The sequence below is a fragment of the Pterocles gutturalis genome, unplaced genomic scaffold (assembly GCF_000699245.1).
Source record: "Pterocles gutturalis isolate BGI_N339 unplaced genomic scaffold, ASM69924v1 scaffold4570, whole genome shotgun sequence".
In the NCBI taxonomy this organism is placed as follows: Eukaryota; Metazoa; Chordata; class Aves; order Pterocliformes; family Pteroclidae; genus Pterocles; species Pterocles gutturalis.
Window position 1 is genome coordinate 18793 of NW_010140489.1, and position 18170 is coordinate 36962.

Below are 18170 nucleotides of genomic sequence, written 5' to 3' on the forward strand. Positions count from 1 at the left end.
CAGTAGGTAAAATCCATAGTCATGTTTTTGAAAGATTTTAAGACATTCAAAACATGCTCAGGGAAATTAAATAAGCATAGTTACATTTATAGATAGATAGGGATTTGGCTTTGTTTGTGCACATTTTAATATGATTCGGATGAAAAAATATCAAGAAGTTGGTCCAAAAAATCAAAGCCCAGCAGAAATAGAGATTTTTTCCTTCAGCTTTGTTTGACTTCTGAAGAAACTACACAGACTTGTGCAATATCATCATACTCATATGTTCTCTTCAAAAACGTGTCTGTAAGTCTTAAGCCAGAGACACTCTAGAAAGGGAAAATATTTATAAGAGATGTTATTAGAAAGAATTACTTAGCTTATAAAACAGCTGTTGTAACGAAACTATGCTATAAAGACTTACTTGCAATCCTTGCACTGAAGACAACAATGTAAGTGCAAGATGGAGGGATGAACTGGGGTGCAGCTTTCCAAGCTGCCTTCCTGAAACGCCACACCAGTGGATGGAATTAGTATTGCACATTTCTAAAACCAGATCCATAGTCCTTTCACTGCTAGAGGAAATTGAAAAGCAAGAATGAACCTGTGGGCTTTTTTTAAGCATTCAAGGACTGCAGACATGCAAAAGCTTGATTGCTTTATTATTCAGGTTACTATTAATCAACCATTAATAAATAATTATAAGGCAGCAAGCAAGATCTACTGTGATGTGCAGTACTTCAGTTCATGCAGCTGTTTGTTAGTAGTTCATTCAGTAATGTATGACAGGAGCATTCTGTCATGGCTTTAGCAATACTGGATAGCATAATAAAGCTCACATTTTGGATGGAGTACAAGATTTTCATGAGAAGTTCTCTGCAGACCAGATACATGCTTTAGTCCCTGGCTTCAACTTCTATTTAGAATTACTTAATTTAAATGTCACTCTTGTAACCCTTTTATAAAGAGCTACCATAAATCCTATTGTAAACACAAATCATGTCAAAACATGTATAAATGTAAAAAAGACTATGGTGGCAATGTTTAGCAGGCATTCTAGCAGTGGTGCAGAACTAGTGGTAAAACCACACTGGATACAAATGGCAGGTTTTTCTGATATAATTACTTGTAGTTAAAGAAATCCTATCTACACGCTCATTTTGTTATTAGGTTAACTAAGAAGAACTAACATGATTTGTGATTTAAGTATGGGTGCAATCTTAAATGATATTGCAGCTGGTTCCATGGAATAGCACTACAGATTTTTGGCAATCTCCTAGTTCAAATACTGTTAACAGGTCATGATGGAAGTTTTTTTTTTGTTTCTTTGTTTTTGTTTTTTTTTAAATCATTGTAATCCAAAAAAATGTGTTTCAATTAGATTTGTGTTGCTGCAACTCATAGTAAAGACCACGTTTGAGTTGTTCCAGTAGAAAAGTACTGAAAAATGAAACAGACAGGCACAACTTACCCACTGAGGAAAAAGCACAAGAATCACATGACATTGTTACCTGCAGTTTGTTATTTTACATGTAATGTCGAAAGGTTCTTCCAAATTTACTGTGTCCGGTATTGTTTCCAAAGAAAGCCTTACATCGCCATAACCAGGAGCCTAAGAAGGTACAAGAATGTATATTCTCAGATGCTGGATAGTAAAGCTGAAGTTTTTACTACTGAAGTCTTCATTTACTGCAACAAGCTTGGAATAAGAGGAATTTGAAGAAAGAAGATCAACTGTTCGTGCTTTTGATTTGTACCCAAATCACAGCAGTGCTCCATCCACTACCGATGACCACCTTCTTGATAGGTCTAACAATTCATTACAGAAGGATGATCTTTATTACTAAGTTTTGCAAATAGTTCACATGCTTAAAGTGGTGACCCACATACAGTTCCTGAGAGGATGAGATTTATTCTAACACCTCTCTGTTAGGCAGATAACAGATATACTACGGAAAATGTAAGTATAGTTTTCCTGCATCAACCCACCACTATTCCACAACCTAAGAAATAAGACATTGTTCTTTCTCCTTGCTGTTTTTAAGACATTGTTCTGTCTCCTTGCAAGCCTCTGCCAAAGTAATTAATTGCCACCAGTTAGAAAAGCACATGATATGAACTCTTGTCAACTGTCAAGAGCCAAACACATTTCATTACGGTTTACTAACAAACTTATGATATATATCCTATTTACTACCAACCAGGGCTGATTCAAGATGGTAACCTGCAGATAAAAAGCTTTAGATTTTCACTCACTACAAATGATAGATCTTAAGGCAAAAACAAGGGAAAAATTTGTCCCGCCTGACAGGGCATAGTTGTGACACATTCCAATTCTGCTGATATAAGGATGCTGTAGTAAAAGTTACATCTACAGCTTGATTAAAAGATATTCCCAAAGAGGTCCACAAAGCCAGTGATTGTCAGCCTGGGAACAGGTTTTAGTCACATATAGTTCATTACATGTTAAAGACAGATGACATTTTAGAAAGCGTATTAAGTTGAACATTAGAGTGAGCAAAGGTATGTCAAACTGATGGAGACTTCACACCAGTCAAGCAACCCATGTTTGGAACCTTTCAAGAAAGAAGTAATTATCCAGCACTGGAAAACGGCACACACCTTCAGCTGTATTAGGTAACAGGAAGCAATCTACTGGAAAATTATACCTAGTTCCCTAAACAACAGGTAGTTTGCCATAACATTAGACTCTTCTTTTAAAAATTGATATATATATTTTTAAAAAGACCATAAAAGCAGTATTTTATAGAATAAACTTAGCAGCAATTGACCAAATAAAGAGGATCAGAGCCAAAAAGAATGCCTAAACTAGCACATACCTGCTGGCCTTAACAATGAGATGCATGCAAGAACTAATGGCTAGAGATAAAGGCCTTACAGTAACACCAAAATGAGTAATGTAGTTTTCATCAAAAAATGAGATTATTGCCCAGAGTATGGAATTAACCATACTTAATACCTCAATTAAAAACAAAGAGAAATTTTAGTGACTTAGCTGTGAATTTCCAGGATCCAAGTTTGCTTGCCTAGTTCCAAGTCAATGTGATTAAACAGAATTGCTCTGTTTACTAAAAGATGGGCGTGGGGAGAAACAGAGACAAACCCAATTACAAGCTTTGTAAGCTCAGACTAAGATTCAACTGCCAAAGCTTTTTAAATTCTCTCCCATATTGCACCATCCTCAGTTCAAAAGATGCAAGTCAGGTTTAGGCAGTAGAGTAGACAGGCTGTGCACCTGAGTTAAGCAAGCTAGTAATTACAACTTAAAATTCAGGAACAATTTCTACATAAACCAGAATAGAAAAGATTCAATCAAAAATGTGGACATGAAAGATAAATAGTATTATCCTACACATAAAAATTGTTACTCGAAGCTAAAGTGTCTGTATGAATTAGAGAGCAGACAGTATCAACAGTTAGCATACTTAAATAAATTCTTTTGTTAATGCTTTTCAGTTTGTTGCCACGTAGAATCCAAGAAATTATTTTTATTCTAACCAAGGTATTTTGCTACATAGGTTACTTGATTCTGGCAATTTAAGTGCACAATCCATTAAGTTATGTTGTTCCATGCTGTGAAAAAACAAAGAGGCATCTTATGTGCCAGAAAACAAATTACCAGCAAAACAAAAAATCTTACCATTCACATGACCAAAAGGAACAAGAATGCTTTTGTTCAGCTACAGTCTCTTGGAATAGTGTTTTTTCCATACTTCACTGACCAAATGTATTAAATAACCTTCTCAAATACATATAGAAACATGAATTCAGAATGCTGTCCAGAAAGTAAACATATTGAACTTTCCCTTTAAGTCATTATTAAATTGTTCATTGAGCTGCCTTGAGGATGCTAAGTTAAATTGAGGCTTAAGTTAAACTTACCATTCTTTGGAGCTGGCTAGTTTGCAGCCTTCCTCGTTCACCCAGATTGGTTTTCCATACAATGTCTAGTTTACCAATCACTGTTACGCCTTTTATTACTCCAGCTTTCTCTGCAAATTCTTGCTTTGGTTTTAGGCAGTATAAGTATTGACGGGTATCCATAGGTTGTAAATAAGTCCTTGAGCCAAAAGTAGACTCACTAAAATAAAAAACATTGGGTCTTCATTTAAATAGGTATTCTTAGGAAGAGTTGAGAACCCAACCTTTTTTCCCGTCCCTCACCAGTCTTACTCTGTGTGTGTGTGTGTATTTTATTCGTGGCAAAACACAGAGAATTTTTTTTGTGTTTTCACAAAAGAAAACAATACAGAATTTATGTAGCATCAAGGACCATCTGAGCCAGGGAGAACTAAAGTGAAAATCCACTTTGCTACATTATGATTTATCATCTGGCACCTCAGTATTTAAACAATGCTGGTAATTTTACTTCCACTATCTGGTTTGCTCCCGCTCAATTTCTGTGTCATGAGCCTATGGTTCCTGTTCAGGACCAGAACTATTACAGTGGATGCAAAGACTTTGTAAGAACAATGCTTCATTATGCCACCCTTCAACAGGCAAGGAGAAGACAAGAGTTGTCACTTCAGCCCTCACTGCAGGATCACCCAAACAGCACCTCCTCCAAAAACCCAAGCAACTGCAAAGCACAAACAGCCAAAGCTAACTTCAACCCAGATATTACAAGCTTTTGTATCCACAACCATTTACTGGATACAGTAGAAAATTCTTCTGGTATTTGGTGTTTTACTAATTGGGATTAAATTACAATTAATTTATTTCAGCATGACAAATTTTTATATTCTAAGATCCTATAAGGGCATTCCATTGATTCACCTTGACTGCTGCCTTGCTAAATCTTGATTAGAACAACTGAAAACAGCTACCAGTTTACTAGAAGGAACCAAGGACAAGTCAGATAGGTCCTGTAAGGCTAAATATGTATACACAGATCAAGTCAGAACCAGATGTGGGCTAAATTTTATATAGGAGATACTGAAGAAGTAGTATGTTTTCATGTTACCATGTCATCCACATTACCCATTATTTGAGGATTAAGCTGGGGATTTATCTACTAGCTAGAATTACGAAGTTTTAAGAATAGTTTCTATAATAGGAAAACTGTAACAGCTTTTCCAGATGAATACTGAACAGGAATTTGATCTACAATCTTTCTGTTACAAACAACTCACTAACTGTTATGCTTACATATCATGAAGTCATAATACAAAGACTTTCAAAGTCAAGTATCCTGAATCTGATCATACCTTTCCCCTGCTGTGTCAACTGTGTTCAGTTCTGCAACATTGTACATCATAGATGGCTCTAAAGAAACCTTCTCCATAAACATAGGAGAGGTAGTGATATTCTGAATCTGGGCTTCCAGAAACACTTCATCTGTCTGAAAAAAAAAAAAGAAAGTGCAAGTTCATGAAAATGTGATTAGTGTTATTACAAAGAGTATACAATCCTATTGTTAAAGAAAAAAAAAGTCACGTGTTTAGTTCATGCCTGCAAATCAAATTAATTATGTAAGAAAAAAACCTTACACCCAGTAACAACAGGAGCAAAAGTGTTAGTCAACAGGTATCTTGACAAACAATGGATGTGGGATAATTTCACTATGTTCTAGCTATTGCTTATTTGTAATGCATTAATCAGATCGCCACTTCCAAGACTTTCATCATCTCAATAGCAACTCAAGTTTTAATCCAAATAATTAAAAAAATGAAAAATAGAATGAATGGTAAGGAATTGCAGTGCACAACAACATGCCATGCCAGATCACTAGTGCATCGAGCTGTATAAAAAAAATAAAATAAGTGTGTGTGTTTTTCTTTAACTGAAATAAAATAGTTCAGGTATATGCTCTGAGATTTTATTATTATTATGAAACATTGGTGTGCTGGCTAGAAAGCAAAAACCATCCTCCTCTCTCACTCAGCTGCATCATGCCAATGGTTACCAATATATGCATCCAACAATATAACTACCTTCAAAACATCCTATAAGACATATCTGTTAAATTAAGCTAATGTCTGAAGATGTTTTATCAGGACCAATTCTAGTACATGAATGAAAGATACAGACTGTTAAACTTCCGAAGCTGAAAAAACATGGAACTAGAGGTGGTTTTGCCTCACTGCTTCTGTGGAACTGCAGACCAGTGAAGTAATTTTGCAGCTCTAAACTCTCAGGATAGAATAATTAGAGAATGCTTAGTCTACGAAAGGTATGAGCCCTTGGAGAAGTGAAAAAAAAACCCAAAGAAGTGCCAATTAAAAAAAGGGGGGGAGAGGGGCAGGGAGAGTATACTAAATTTGTGTGTACAAGAGTTATTGATTCAGGCAGTTGGATTATATGATCATTGTAGGTCCCTTCAACGGAAATATTCTATTCTATAAATTCAGTATGAAGCAGTGCAGGTACTTAGTTATGATAAATAAAAAGTGTTTTTATGGGGAAGGTGGAAGGAAGCTTACAGTTTCTTTTTAATCAGTGTAAATAAATTACTTCGTTATACAAATGGAGTCCTGCTTGTAAATTACAAAATAAAGCAGGACAAAGCAGTCAAAACATTTTTAGTCTTAAAAAGGACATTAGAAGGAGAAATACAGAATGGTAGTGGAACTATTTGTTTTGCCTTATAAACATGTTAAACACAAACCAGATGATAGCATATATAGAGTAATGAAATCTGTGCAAGCTCCACAGGTTCCAACAGACTTCACACTTGCAGAAGGAGCTGGAAATAACCGCAACTAAAACGTGGCTCTCAGTAATCACTACTACTACCACCTGACTGTCGCTTAAATTGGTACTGTTTATATCCCATAAATCCATTGCTCAAAGTGTCCATTTACCCAAATTTTAGTTGTTTTTAATGCAGCAACCATAGGCAGAAATGTAGAAAAAGCTAATTTGAAAGGGCAAAGAAAAAAACAAGCAGCATAATGAAAAAGCAAGTTAGTTTTGTGTTATCCCTAGATCAGTTTAATATCACAAAAATATCCTTTAAGTACTTAAGAAGAACGCAGTTTATTTTAATACAAGTGAAATAAAACTGCGGAAGTATCATATTAACTTATCAACTGTTACATGCAGTTAAAAGTTGGAAAGTGCAGTTACATCTAGCAAAAAGAAGGAAGAACATCCACCTGCTGCTCTCTCCTCAAACCCACTGTCTCCACCAAGCAGACATAAAAAGTTCTGTTAAGGGTTACACAAGCAGTGCTGTAGTAAAACCTACCTTTCTATGGGTCAAAGGCAGGAAAATTTTAGAAGGGATTAACTCCCATTTTCAAATAATGAATCTAATCACATTTTGGTAAGGTATTCTATACAATGACACTCAAGAGTCTATAAGAAACAACTTTTGGTTTCAACAATGGGTATTAAAGAAAGAGCTAACCATTTGGATGATTAGCTGTACATATAAAGATGAGAAAACATCAGTTCATGATATGCAGAACAAACATTGCTTTTCCATTATGTCTTTAAAAGAATGTCAACAACAAGCACAGAGACAGATAGGCAATTAAAAAAGCATACATATTTATAAAAAATAAATAAAAATTACCACAGAACTGAGGTCACTCTAATGGGAAAACAAAAAAAAGAACACATTAGAGAAATTAGGGTTAAATATTAAAGAAAAAAGGAGGCTGCTAACTTTCAAACAAAATGCATTTCTGCATTTTTTTGCACCATCTAAACAAGATAGCATTAGTAAGACAGAAACATAAATAAAAATGGATGCAAACAAAGATGACAATTACATTTCTAACAAGTTATAGCTAGTATGGTTACATGGTTTACTAGCTTTGCTTCAGACCCAATCAAAAGCAGAGCCTAAAGCACGTAAGTCACAGATAATATATGGTAGAACAAACTGACCAGAAAAAAAAAAAGAGTGAATTTTTGAGCAAGTTTAAAGTTTGTTCTGAATTTAAATCTATGAAATGGGTTGTATATGAAATGGAAGAATAGTCCTTGTCATTTTACAGATAATTTGAAGTATCCACATATATAACGTCTCAAAATAAAAATAAGGTGGTAATGTGTTCTAGCAAAGCGACAATACTGCAGTTTATAACTAAATCTGGCATAACATAATCAGGTAAAACTCTTTTTAAAATATCCATAATTCAAAAACCTAACTTTAATTGCAAACTTTGTTTTCTTATGTGTCTGCATATTTGTCTCCCTATGCATGTTTGCACGAACAGAACCTTTTACAGTGCCTTTTCCAAGGCACACCAAAGTCAGCGAGAGACTTCCTATAGACAGGGGCAGGTAATTCAGTCTCAGGACTGCAGCAGGTTAGGGTGATGGCATGCATTCTATGCACAAATTTCAGTGATCAACTTGATTTCGATGCTACTGCAATATGAGCAACAAGCAAGGAAAGTAAGGTTCAGCATCATTCCTTGGCTTAGAAAATTGAAAATATGGATTTTCTGGTAGAAAATAATTTTAGTGACAGACTTTATTCATAGATAGCATCATGTCTGTAATATTAATGGTAACAGTTTAACTCGTTAGTCAACCTTTAAAGACCTTTAGTTAACTAATAACTGACACATACTATTTTTTTTTCTTCCCCTGCTCCCAAGTATTACAGTCTTTCTTAATATTTAGGATGAAGGTCTTGGTGCTTTGACAGCAATGTAGTATCACATACAACATCTAACCAAAGACTTATTTCTACATTTTTAAATTTTACTTGGCTTTGTGGTCAGAATGCATAGCAGCACTTTATATTCAGAAATGAAATGTGAATGGTTCTATAACAATTTGCAAGGCAAAAGAAAATTGCTTAGTTAGTAACACGCAAAATCTTAAAAATTTTTTTTTCAACCAGTCGTATGGATACTATGGTAATGGGAGTTGCATAAATTCCTGAACAGGAAGAACAAAAGGCATCAAAGCAGTCTTTTAAAACCTTTACAGGTGGGGGTAAAAAAAAACAAACCAAAACAAAACCAAAAAACCACAGATACCAGGTCAGACACCAAAGCTTCTTATAGATCTTTATCATGAGGCATTGGTGGCTAATTGAGGAAGGAAGTTTATTAAGCCTTTTATCAACGCCAGTCAGTAAAACAATTTTGTAAGAAAACAATACTTTTTACCTACATTAAGAATTTGCCCAGATTTTACCTTAAAGAGGTTTTTATTTCCATTCGTTATGAAGTGTTTCAGCACAAAACAAAATTTACAGGTGTAGAAGAGAGAGACAGCAACATTTCATTTATCTGGCCCTCTCTGCCCTACCACGTATTTTATATCTGAAACAATAATATAATCTATGCACAAAATGGAGGTTTATTTTGTTCCCAGAGGAATTACCTAGTTTCTTAGGATTAGTTTTGTTCTTAAATAACAGCAGGAGACATTTCAAGATATTCCGATTTATGGATAGCACAAGTTCTATAAAGCACTTGACCAGTGGTATATACTTACATATCTCACACCTGGTCAACCTAAGGATTGAAGCCTGTGGCCTAGACACATGTACGAAGACATTTTTAGGAAGATGTTTTTTTCTTTTACTCTGTACTATATTTAAGTTTTTTTTATGACCTATGCCTTGATTTGTGCTCCCTCTAAATAAATTACACGCTATATATTAAATGTCTCATAATTTACATGCTGTTCATTCACAGCAGAGAGGAAAATCTTTATGGAAAGTTTCCTGCACAACTCTGAACAAGACAGATCTTTGCACCTGGAATCCTCATTTGTAAAGCAGAAATTCTTATCTGTGATTTCTCCCTTCTGTCTTCTCTATTGATACTGTCAGAGGGAGAAATACACCTTTCACACCTCTATAGCCATAATCTTGCATGATTAACTCAGGCGTGACTATGATAGATAAATAATTCGAACAATAGATCTGGAGGCCCTCTGCTTTTCTAGATGCAAATTCATAGCACATATTTTGCTTAATTAAGAACAAACAGGAGACCAAAATATTTTCTGCTTTGCTTAATACAAGTTATTTTTCAAATTGACAAAGTTCCATGTATTTTTTTCTCCTCTCACTGACACTTTGGTCATTTTTCTTCCACCTACTATTCACTGCAACATAACCTACAACTTCACTCTATCTTTCAAACTATTTCAGACAAACTGTTAAAGAAGGCTAATGAAGGTTTTCAACCAAATGACTGACCATATTTCAGGGGTTATGGAAAAAGTTTAATCCTCATAATGGAAGCTCTCAAAGTACTTTGCAAGTATCAGTCTGAACTTCATACAAACAATACAGAATACAGTGCTCAAAATTAAGCTACTTGCTCACTATCACAAAGCAGTTAAGTGATGATGGAAACAAATGTCCTAACTGCCTATGTAATTAGGTATTGTGGAAGTTTATACCCTACAACAGACCTATATAATACATACATCCAGAGGGAAAGTCTACAAATAAAAAAAATGCTGTAACTTGTAAGAGTTTCCACTACTTGTGTCACCTTCAGTTAAAATTCTCCCATAAATAGACAAAGACAGATGCCTAAGTATGTCCAAATAAACATACAAGGCATATATAACGTCATTTAGTTTTGAAGCACAGTGTATAACTGCCACAAACCTAAAAATTAAATTATTGAACAGAAGGGACATATTTACATTTCAAAGTTTAAGTTTAAATGTAAATATGACCCCTCTGTTCAATTACTTAAATTTAAATTTCCCCAATCTGGTAAATTATTATCTGCTTTGTGAACAATTAATCTCCTTTACAGTCTAAATATACAAGTAATAACTAAAAGTCTTGGAGTTCATGGGAAAGCAGAAAATATGTAAAATTATCAGTCAATTGCATTAAGGCCCTGACATGTCTGCATTAGTTACCATCTCTTTCCTCCCTTCATCAAGAGTATGCCCATTTTTAAACTAAATTATATAAACCCACCACCTATTTTTTTCCCTTTAGAACTGATCATCTTTCTCAGAAACGGGTACTTAAGCAGCTCTCTGAATTTAATCTGACCACCTAATGTGAAGTAATAAACACAGCACACCAAAACAAATCCAAATCCACACAGCTCTCACTTACCTCAGCATTGTAGAATTTGGTTTTCACATCTAGTGGTTTAAGAACCTGAATGAAATGGAAAAAAGACAGACTGACAGTTGGTTTCTTAGACAACTTCAGCACAAACTGTTTATATGACCTTTTACTAAAGTGTTATTTTTCTTCTTGATGTTACACAGAACAGATGTAGAATGGGAAATAGCTAATCAGCTTAGCTAAAATGTCACAATTCAGAGTATATACTTGCTGATTCTTATTTGCACACTTGACTGCTTTGCTACTGAACAGTTTTCTCAGATTGAACACAAATACGTCTCCACCTAAGCACTTGCCTCTTACAAAACCAGACAAATCCAGTGCACTAAGTAAATCTTTATCTTTAAAATAACATTACATCCATCTTGTATCCTGAAGTGGTCCGTTCTTGCTTTCAAGCGTGAGCAAGAACCTTTATGAGTACTCCAGTGTTCTGCAGCAAACAAGAGTTGCTTAGGGTTTCTCTAAAAATAAATGAAATAGAGAACTATTCACGTGATTAGCTTAAGCAATAAACTATTACTAGGCTTCACTTCGTTCTTGAAAATGCAACTGTTACAAGAAATAAAAAAGCCAATAAATAATTTTTATCACATGAGTTTAAAACAGGAAGAGAAAACAATTTAATGATATGAAAGATGATAATAAAATGTTATTTCTTAAGTGCTTGAATTCTGTGCATAAAGCCACTGTGGTTAACACATTCAAAGATGAAACTGACATACACCGATGTAACTGAAAGAAATAATCTTCTATTATCCTTGTAAGCAAATAAATTTAAATTATCTTCCTGAAGATATTTATTTCCCTTTACATAGGGAAACTTTTTTTTTGTTTACATATAGGTGTACTGCATCCTGAGAGACCTCTGAAGTTCCAAGTTACAAATTATTTAGACCTGAAGAATTGAAAAGTAGTCTTCACAGAGATTCTTGCATTACAACAGGCATAATGTTCAAATATTTCAAGTAATCATAACTATCTCTCTCTCTAGTCCAAAAAAAAGTCAAAGTATGTGTCGGTTGAGTGGTTTTTTTTCTGCCAAATATTTTGCTTCAGTGAGCTTCTTATTAATTTCCCTAAATGATGATGTTTTCTGTCTCTTTCTGATAAACAGTCTTTCAATTCATTCCAGTAAATTTCAAGTGGTATTCCAGTAAAAATCAAATAATTATTGTGAGGTTCATAACCACCCCCCTCAAACCAAACAGCAATCAAACTGTAGAAAGAATCATTCCTTCTCTATATAAATATAATAGTGTTAATTACTCAGAGAAAGCTTTGGAACAAAAAGGCACTATTGATCAGTATTAAACTACATATAATGGCTGAAAAAGAAGCTGTTTAACAACCAACTGTAGCACCAGTTCAACTTAAAAGATCCTAGAAAACATAACAGAAAAAACTGAGAATCTGTCAAAGAGAAAAATTTTTGTCATTATAAAATAGCTGGTGGCACCTTGATCAGTAGCAGCCATCAATTACCATTGTAAAGACATGGTTCAATTTTCTGTAATATTTCTTTTTGTCTGTTCTCAGATTTTCTAGCTGGTGTCTCCGTGTCAAATTTAAAACCAAAATTGCTTAGTGAAGTGTTTTTCTCATAATGAATCAGAGACTATTTATAGAATGGTGTTAAAGTGTATGTATACTTTCTGAGAAGCTCTTATGCCTCCTTCTTTGAAGGAAGAGCTTCAAATTGGATAGATAGCTGGCCTTAGCTATTTTGAAATTAAGTTGCCTGTGTTGGATACAATTAAAAAGCATAGAAATTACATTATGCATGTAGACCCCTGAAAAACATGCGCAAATAAGTTTCCATATAAAATCTACAGGAGACAAATAGGCACCTTGCACAAGGCTCTGGCAAGAACAAGGGTAGGGAAGGGAGAGAAGATGAGAACTGAGAGCCTGCAGATGCATACATTAGCAATCAGAGAAAGCCTAGAGGGTACAGAGGGACAGAATACTGAACTCCTGGGAGACAAAGAAGAAAATGAAAGGGAAACAGTTTCACAAGGAGAGCAAAATAAAACATGCAATGGTGAGAATCAGCTGCAATATAGACGAAGAAACACTGCAGAGTTTCTGGGTTCAGAGGAGAGTGTAACATGAAAATTGATATGGAATGATTTTCCCTAGGAATGTCTGGAAACACCTTTGACTAATCTATACCTGCCATTTCATGACACACAAGTACTGAAAGCACTCGAGTGTTCTTTGTAGCTCATGGCAATTTAGCCTTCTAAAGACAAATGCTTTTTTCTGAAGTATCTAGATAGAACGCTAGAAAAGAGCAAAACAAAATCACCTGCAGCTTCCAAAAGATACAGGTCTCAGTTATATAATGCACCTGTATCGCCAGACACTGTGAGAGTATCTAAAAATGTATTTCGTAAATCATGTTGCCTAATTCTCCATTCTATGGGGAAGAGTCCATAATCATCCGTGTCTCAGCATATTTATCTAAAAAATAAACATCCATTAAATACACAGCTAAAACAGACTCTTTCCTGCCAGAACCAGTCCACAGATAACAGTAATTTCCTGCTTTCCTCAGTTACTCTAATCTCAAATCTTGAGATTCGTGTGTTGGAACAAAAGGTTTCAACTATATCAATGACTTCTGTGGATATTAGTCAGATATAACACATTAGAATTCTTCGCTTAGTTTCCATTAAAAAACAAACCACTAAGTTACAATTTTAAAAAGGTTACACACGCTAAAGGAAAAACGGGAATTTTACAATCTAAACTCAAAGGTTAGATGTGTTGAAGTCAGAATGAACAATACTTGTTCTGTTTAATCACAAGGCTGGCTGCTGTAAAAAGGGTTTTTTTTAAGATTACCTTTTTCATTCTCAATAAATGAATAAAATTATAAGATGCAATATTTATTATTTATGAAATGTTTAACTGCATGGTAATTAGAAACCATCAGTTCCTGTGAAGTTTGAAGCAACAGTTTCTACCGGTTCACTTTTAAAAGTCAAACAGATTATTAGTATGTAAAAGTGCTTCTGAAGTATCAAATGTTTTAAAATTTCTTGTCCAGATTCACCCACTTATTAAAAGTAGAGTAGAATATTTAGCGCAATACCTGAAATTTGAAGAACTTTCTGAAGTACATCTTCTCTCCTGTCTGCGTAGTGTAACTTACTGCACAAACTAAGCTGAAAGAAACAATTTTTTAAAAAAAATAATTTTGAATTATTTTAAATTTGTGCCTGATATACAAATTGATATACAAAGCAGCAACAGAACAGCATGCATGTGCTGCAGTTTCATTTAAGCTCATTTAATCATAGAAAAATTTAAAAACTCACATGTGTGTTCCTATCTCCTTTACTTCATGATGGATCACATCATCAATGCAACAGTCAGGTTTAAGTTCTGCCACTGCAGCACTAGAAGCCGAAAGGTTCAAGCGCTGAGAACTTGTCTGAAGATCAGCCTGGGGACAGAAAAACAAAGCATTGGTTACAACCACAGCTGCTTAAAGCAATCTAAAGAAAAATAACTTAGGTTATAAAGTACTAGGCTTCACTGAGCATTTTGTACCCTACATACTTTTGTACATATAATATAACTAAGATATATTAAGATGTCAAAAGCTAAAGGCAAGCTCTAAAATCTATATAAATTGTCCAATCCTTTAACATGCAGCTTATAAAATCCCTATTTACTTTTTTACATTGAGTTTCACAATGACTTATGGAACTTCTATTCTCAACCTATTTTTTGTTCAGAAGAAAACGCAAAGAACTGATGCACTAGAAAACAACTCATTTGAAATATAAGCAAAATACAAGCCAGTGCATGCTTTACAGAGACTTGCTTTGATGACCTCATTGAAATTGCAAGTAAGCGAATATAATTCCAGTTTTTTCACTGTGGAAGTTCTGCTACACCAATTCTCCAGAAAACATTTATAACATACCATTTTTTTTAAACAATCATTGTTTTAAATTTTAATCTTTAAAGACTTCTATCATCATTTATATTTTTATGTCTTAATTTTCAAGTACTTTTTCTAGATTGGAAAAAGTGGCAGCCATTTCCTAAAGTCTAAACATACAAGATATTGTCAGAAAACATACTCAACATATTTTATATTTTACAAATCCAGTAAGCAGATTTATCTTCACATACCTTCACCAGTATATCCTTGACAACTTGATTACTGTCATTGTGTACACTAATGTAACTGGAAAATGTTTCTCCCAGAAATATATTTCTATGTTAAAAAACACAAAAGTTTAGTAACAGTTATTTAAAAAAAGATACAGATCATTTCACTGAAACTCCTTTAAACTGTAATTAAAATACATATATACACACATGTGCACACATGTGTTTGCCAGATCAAATCCTAAAAGAACATTGGCATTTTCACACCCATACTTCCAAACGTCATCCTTCTAAGACAAACAACTTCAAAAGAGAACAAACAAATCAGAATTTTTTTCTCTATAAAAATTTGAGAAGGATAAGAAGATGGCTTGCAGTATCCACAAAAATCACTGTGGTAAACTCTGTTAGTATAAGTTGTGGTATATAGTAGTGCATTAAGTTAGAAATTCACCTACAGTTGCAAATTTCTTTCAGCTTTCAATCCCTATTACATTCAGAGTCAGGCTACAGACAAGGAACATCAGGCAGCACATATTCATATATTATGTCACAATATAAATCAAGCCACAGATTATTTTTAAAATGATTGAACATCTCATTGCATAACAAGGATGTTAAAAAAGAAAATTAATAAACACATTATCATTAAGTAAATCCTGAACCTTGCATGTTACAGTTACAATAATTCATTCTTACCCAAAATTTTGAGGCAAAGTCAGCATTTCTCCTAGCATCAAATTTTCTGCTCCCTTTACAGTAGAAGGATCATCTTTCATGAGCTGGTTAAACAGATTACCTGTAGAAATATCAAATTGCTAGTACCTAAACATTTGCTAAGTCTAAAACTTTGTCTACATTTAAGTTATGACACTTAATCACTTATTTAGGTGTCGTTTACTTTGAACATACTTATTTTAGAACCAACTTGTTTAGGGATGAAATACTTATCTATAGGCCTGCCTATAAATTATAAATTATTTCCAGGCACTTGTGCCCAATAAATCATTCAGGATATATACTGAAGGGCACAATAGCAAAGGCATTGCTCAAATTAACATTAAACTTGAAGGGAAATTCTGCCTGTGTAAAGCACATTACGTAGCAAAACTAACCAACCTCTGCTTGCTTTGTATTTCCACACAACTCTTTTCTTGAATCTTTCATTTGCATCTTTCTTATACTTGACCTCTAGACTGCAACTATTACTGTGGGACAACCCAGGGATTTCCAATTTTTGACTGTACACCAAGTGTAACACAATTCAAAAGCAGTGATTCCTGAAAAATATTTTTCCATAGAGCATTCACGTGTTGGTTCTAAGTACCAGGGCATTTTCTCCTGATAAAGGAGGTAGTAACACCAAACTTTCTACAATTACACATTTTCCTCTCACAACTGCCTTCCTTCTCATGTATTAATTGCTCAGACTTTGAGGTCAGTTGTTTGCAGTATCATCACTAAGCTTTCAATGCTGCAGGTGAAGAGCTGTAGAGTGCACCTTGGTATTTTCCCATAACCACTAGCAAATATAAAATATATTGCTGTTTCAGATTTGTCTATGGGAGGTCATAAGATTCCTCTAACATCTAAGTCTCAGATGCTCACATTGCTTAAACCTGGTAATACATACATAACAATCAGTCAGCAGAAAAACATACCTGGCAAATCTCTTTCTTCACAAGTTACCGGAATATTAGTGAATAAAGTAGGTTTGGTTAGCCTCATGACTGTAAAAATCAGAAAATAAACCATACGTCAATGAAATAAGTAATTTTTAATTTATTTTTTAAAAAGTATAATTTTGTCTTGCTCTCCTTCCACCAAAAAAAAGCCCACAACCACCAAATCTTAACCTGAAAAAGGGTAACACTTGCTTTGTTCCTCTGGTGCACAAACATCTACTGCTTTCAATCTTAGGTGCTAAAGTCTTATACCTATTACAGTGTTAAGTGCTTCGTGGACTTTAGGAGAAGTGTACCAGTTTGATTTTTTTTGTGGACTTTTCTAGGCTAAGTGCCTGTTCTGTGATCCTAGTTACTCTAGAATGGGACATGATGACTAGTACAGACCCTTTCAGTTGAACTCCAGGCTAAAAAGAAATTGCTTTTACACCCTAATCTCCAAAACATACACAATATAGAGTTACAAGTCTAAAAGCCTGCATTATTTATAAAACTTCTTCTTCTTTTAGTCACAAACTTCAAAGTCAAACCAGCAAAACCATCACAAAAACCTCAGGAACACACTTTAAAAAAACTATTTTATCAATACTGACAGAATCAAAATCATTGACATCTTGCTATTAAAAAACCTCTACTTCAAGAAAGTGGTATTTTCAAAGGCTATTTTAACTCAGAATACTCAAAATTACATTTTTATTTGTAATACATGTTTAAGATGTTGCTTCTTAAAATAATTTCCCCATATTCATATAAACCAAGGCCCTAATCTCACAGCTTCTCATGAAAGCATTCACATGAAATCAAGCTGAACATTTGTAACCCTGGTTGTTGATGTATGTAAAAATCACTGCTTTGTTTTTCTTCAAAACTTAACAAATATAAAACCACATAATTTCTGCAAACTAAAACTAAAAAACTAAATAAAAGGATTTTTCTTGACTGTAACAAGTTAATCAACATCCTTGCACTGACACGTGTACTTTTGTACATCTTATATGTCCAGTCAGCATTTGCTATTTCCAGATGTGTAAAATATTCATTTTTTTCAACATGCATTTGGATGTAGTGGGCAGTATTGATTCACAAGAACCAATACAGCAGACTTATACAAGTTAGTGTCAACACAAACAAATCTCAGTTTTCACATTAGAAAGTTCATACATTCTCTTTGTTATGGTGAAAAGTTGAAAAACATGACCTCTGAAGGCTTAGAATCGCAAGGTAAATAAAGAGCCCCAAAATATACAAAACAGAAGAGATGAAGAACCGGATTCAACACTGAAAATGAAAAAGATAAGTACTGAATTATACACAGGATCACAGAATAGTTGAGG

The 18170-nt window shown here is 34.2% G+C and overlaps 1 protein-coding gene across 1 annotated transcript; it reads right to left on the reverse strand.

Annotated features, from left to right (window-relative positions):
* Positions 1–203: 203 nt before the first annotated feature.
* TRAPPC13 (trafficking protein particle complex 13) lies at positions 204–16879 on the reverse strand. The gene is made up of 11 exons (XM_010083675.1): positions 16813–16879; positions 15851–15950; positions 15173–15257; positions 14347–14474; positions 14121–14193; positions 11006–11050; positions 5208–5341; positions 3883–4081; positions 1491–1591; positions 404–554; positions 204–308 (listed from the first exon to the last, which is right to left on the reverse strand). The coding sequence occupies exons 1-11, from the start codon at positions 16877–16879 to the stop codon at positions 204–206; spliced, it is 1188 nt and encodes a 395-aa protein (XP_010081977.1).
* Positions 16880–18170: the final 1291 nt, after the last annotated feature.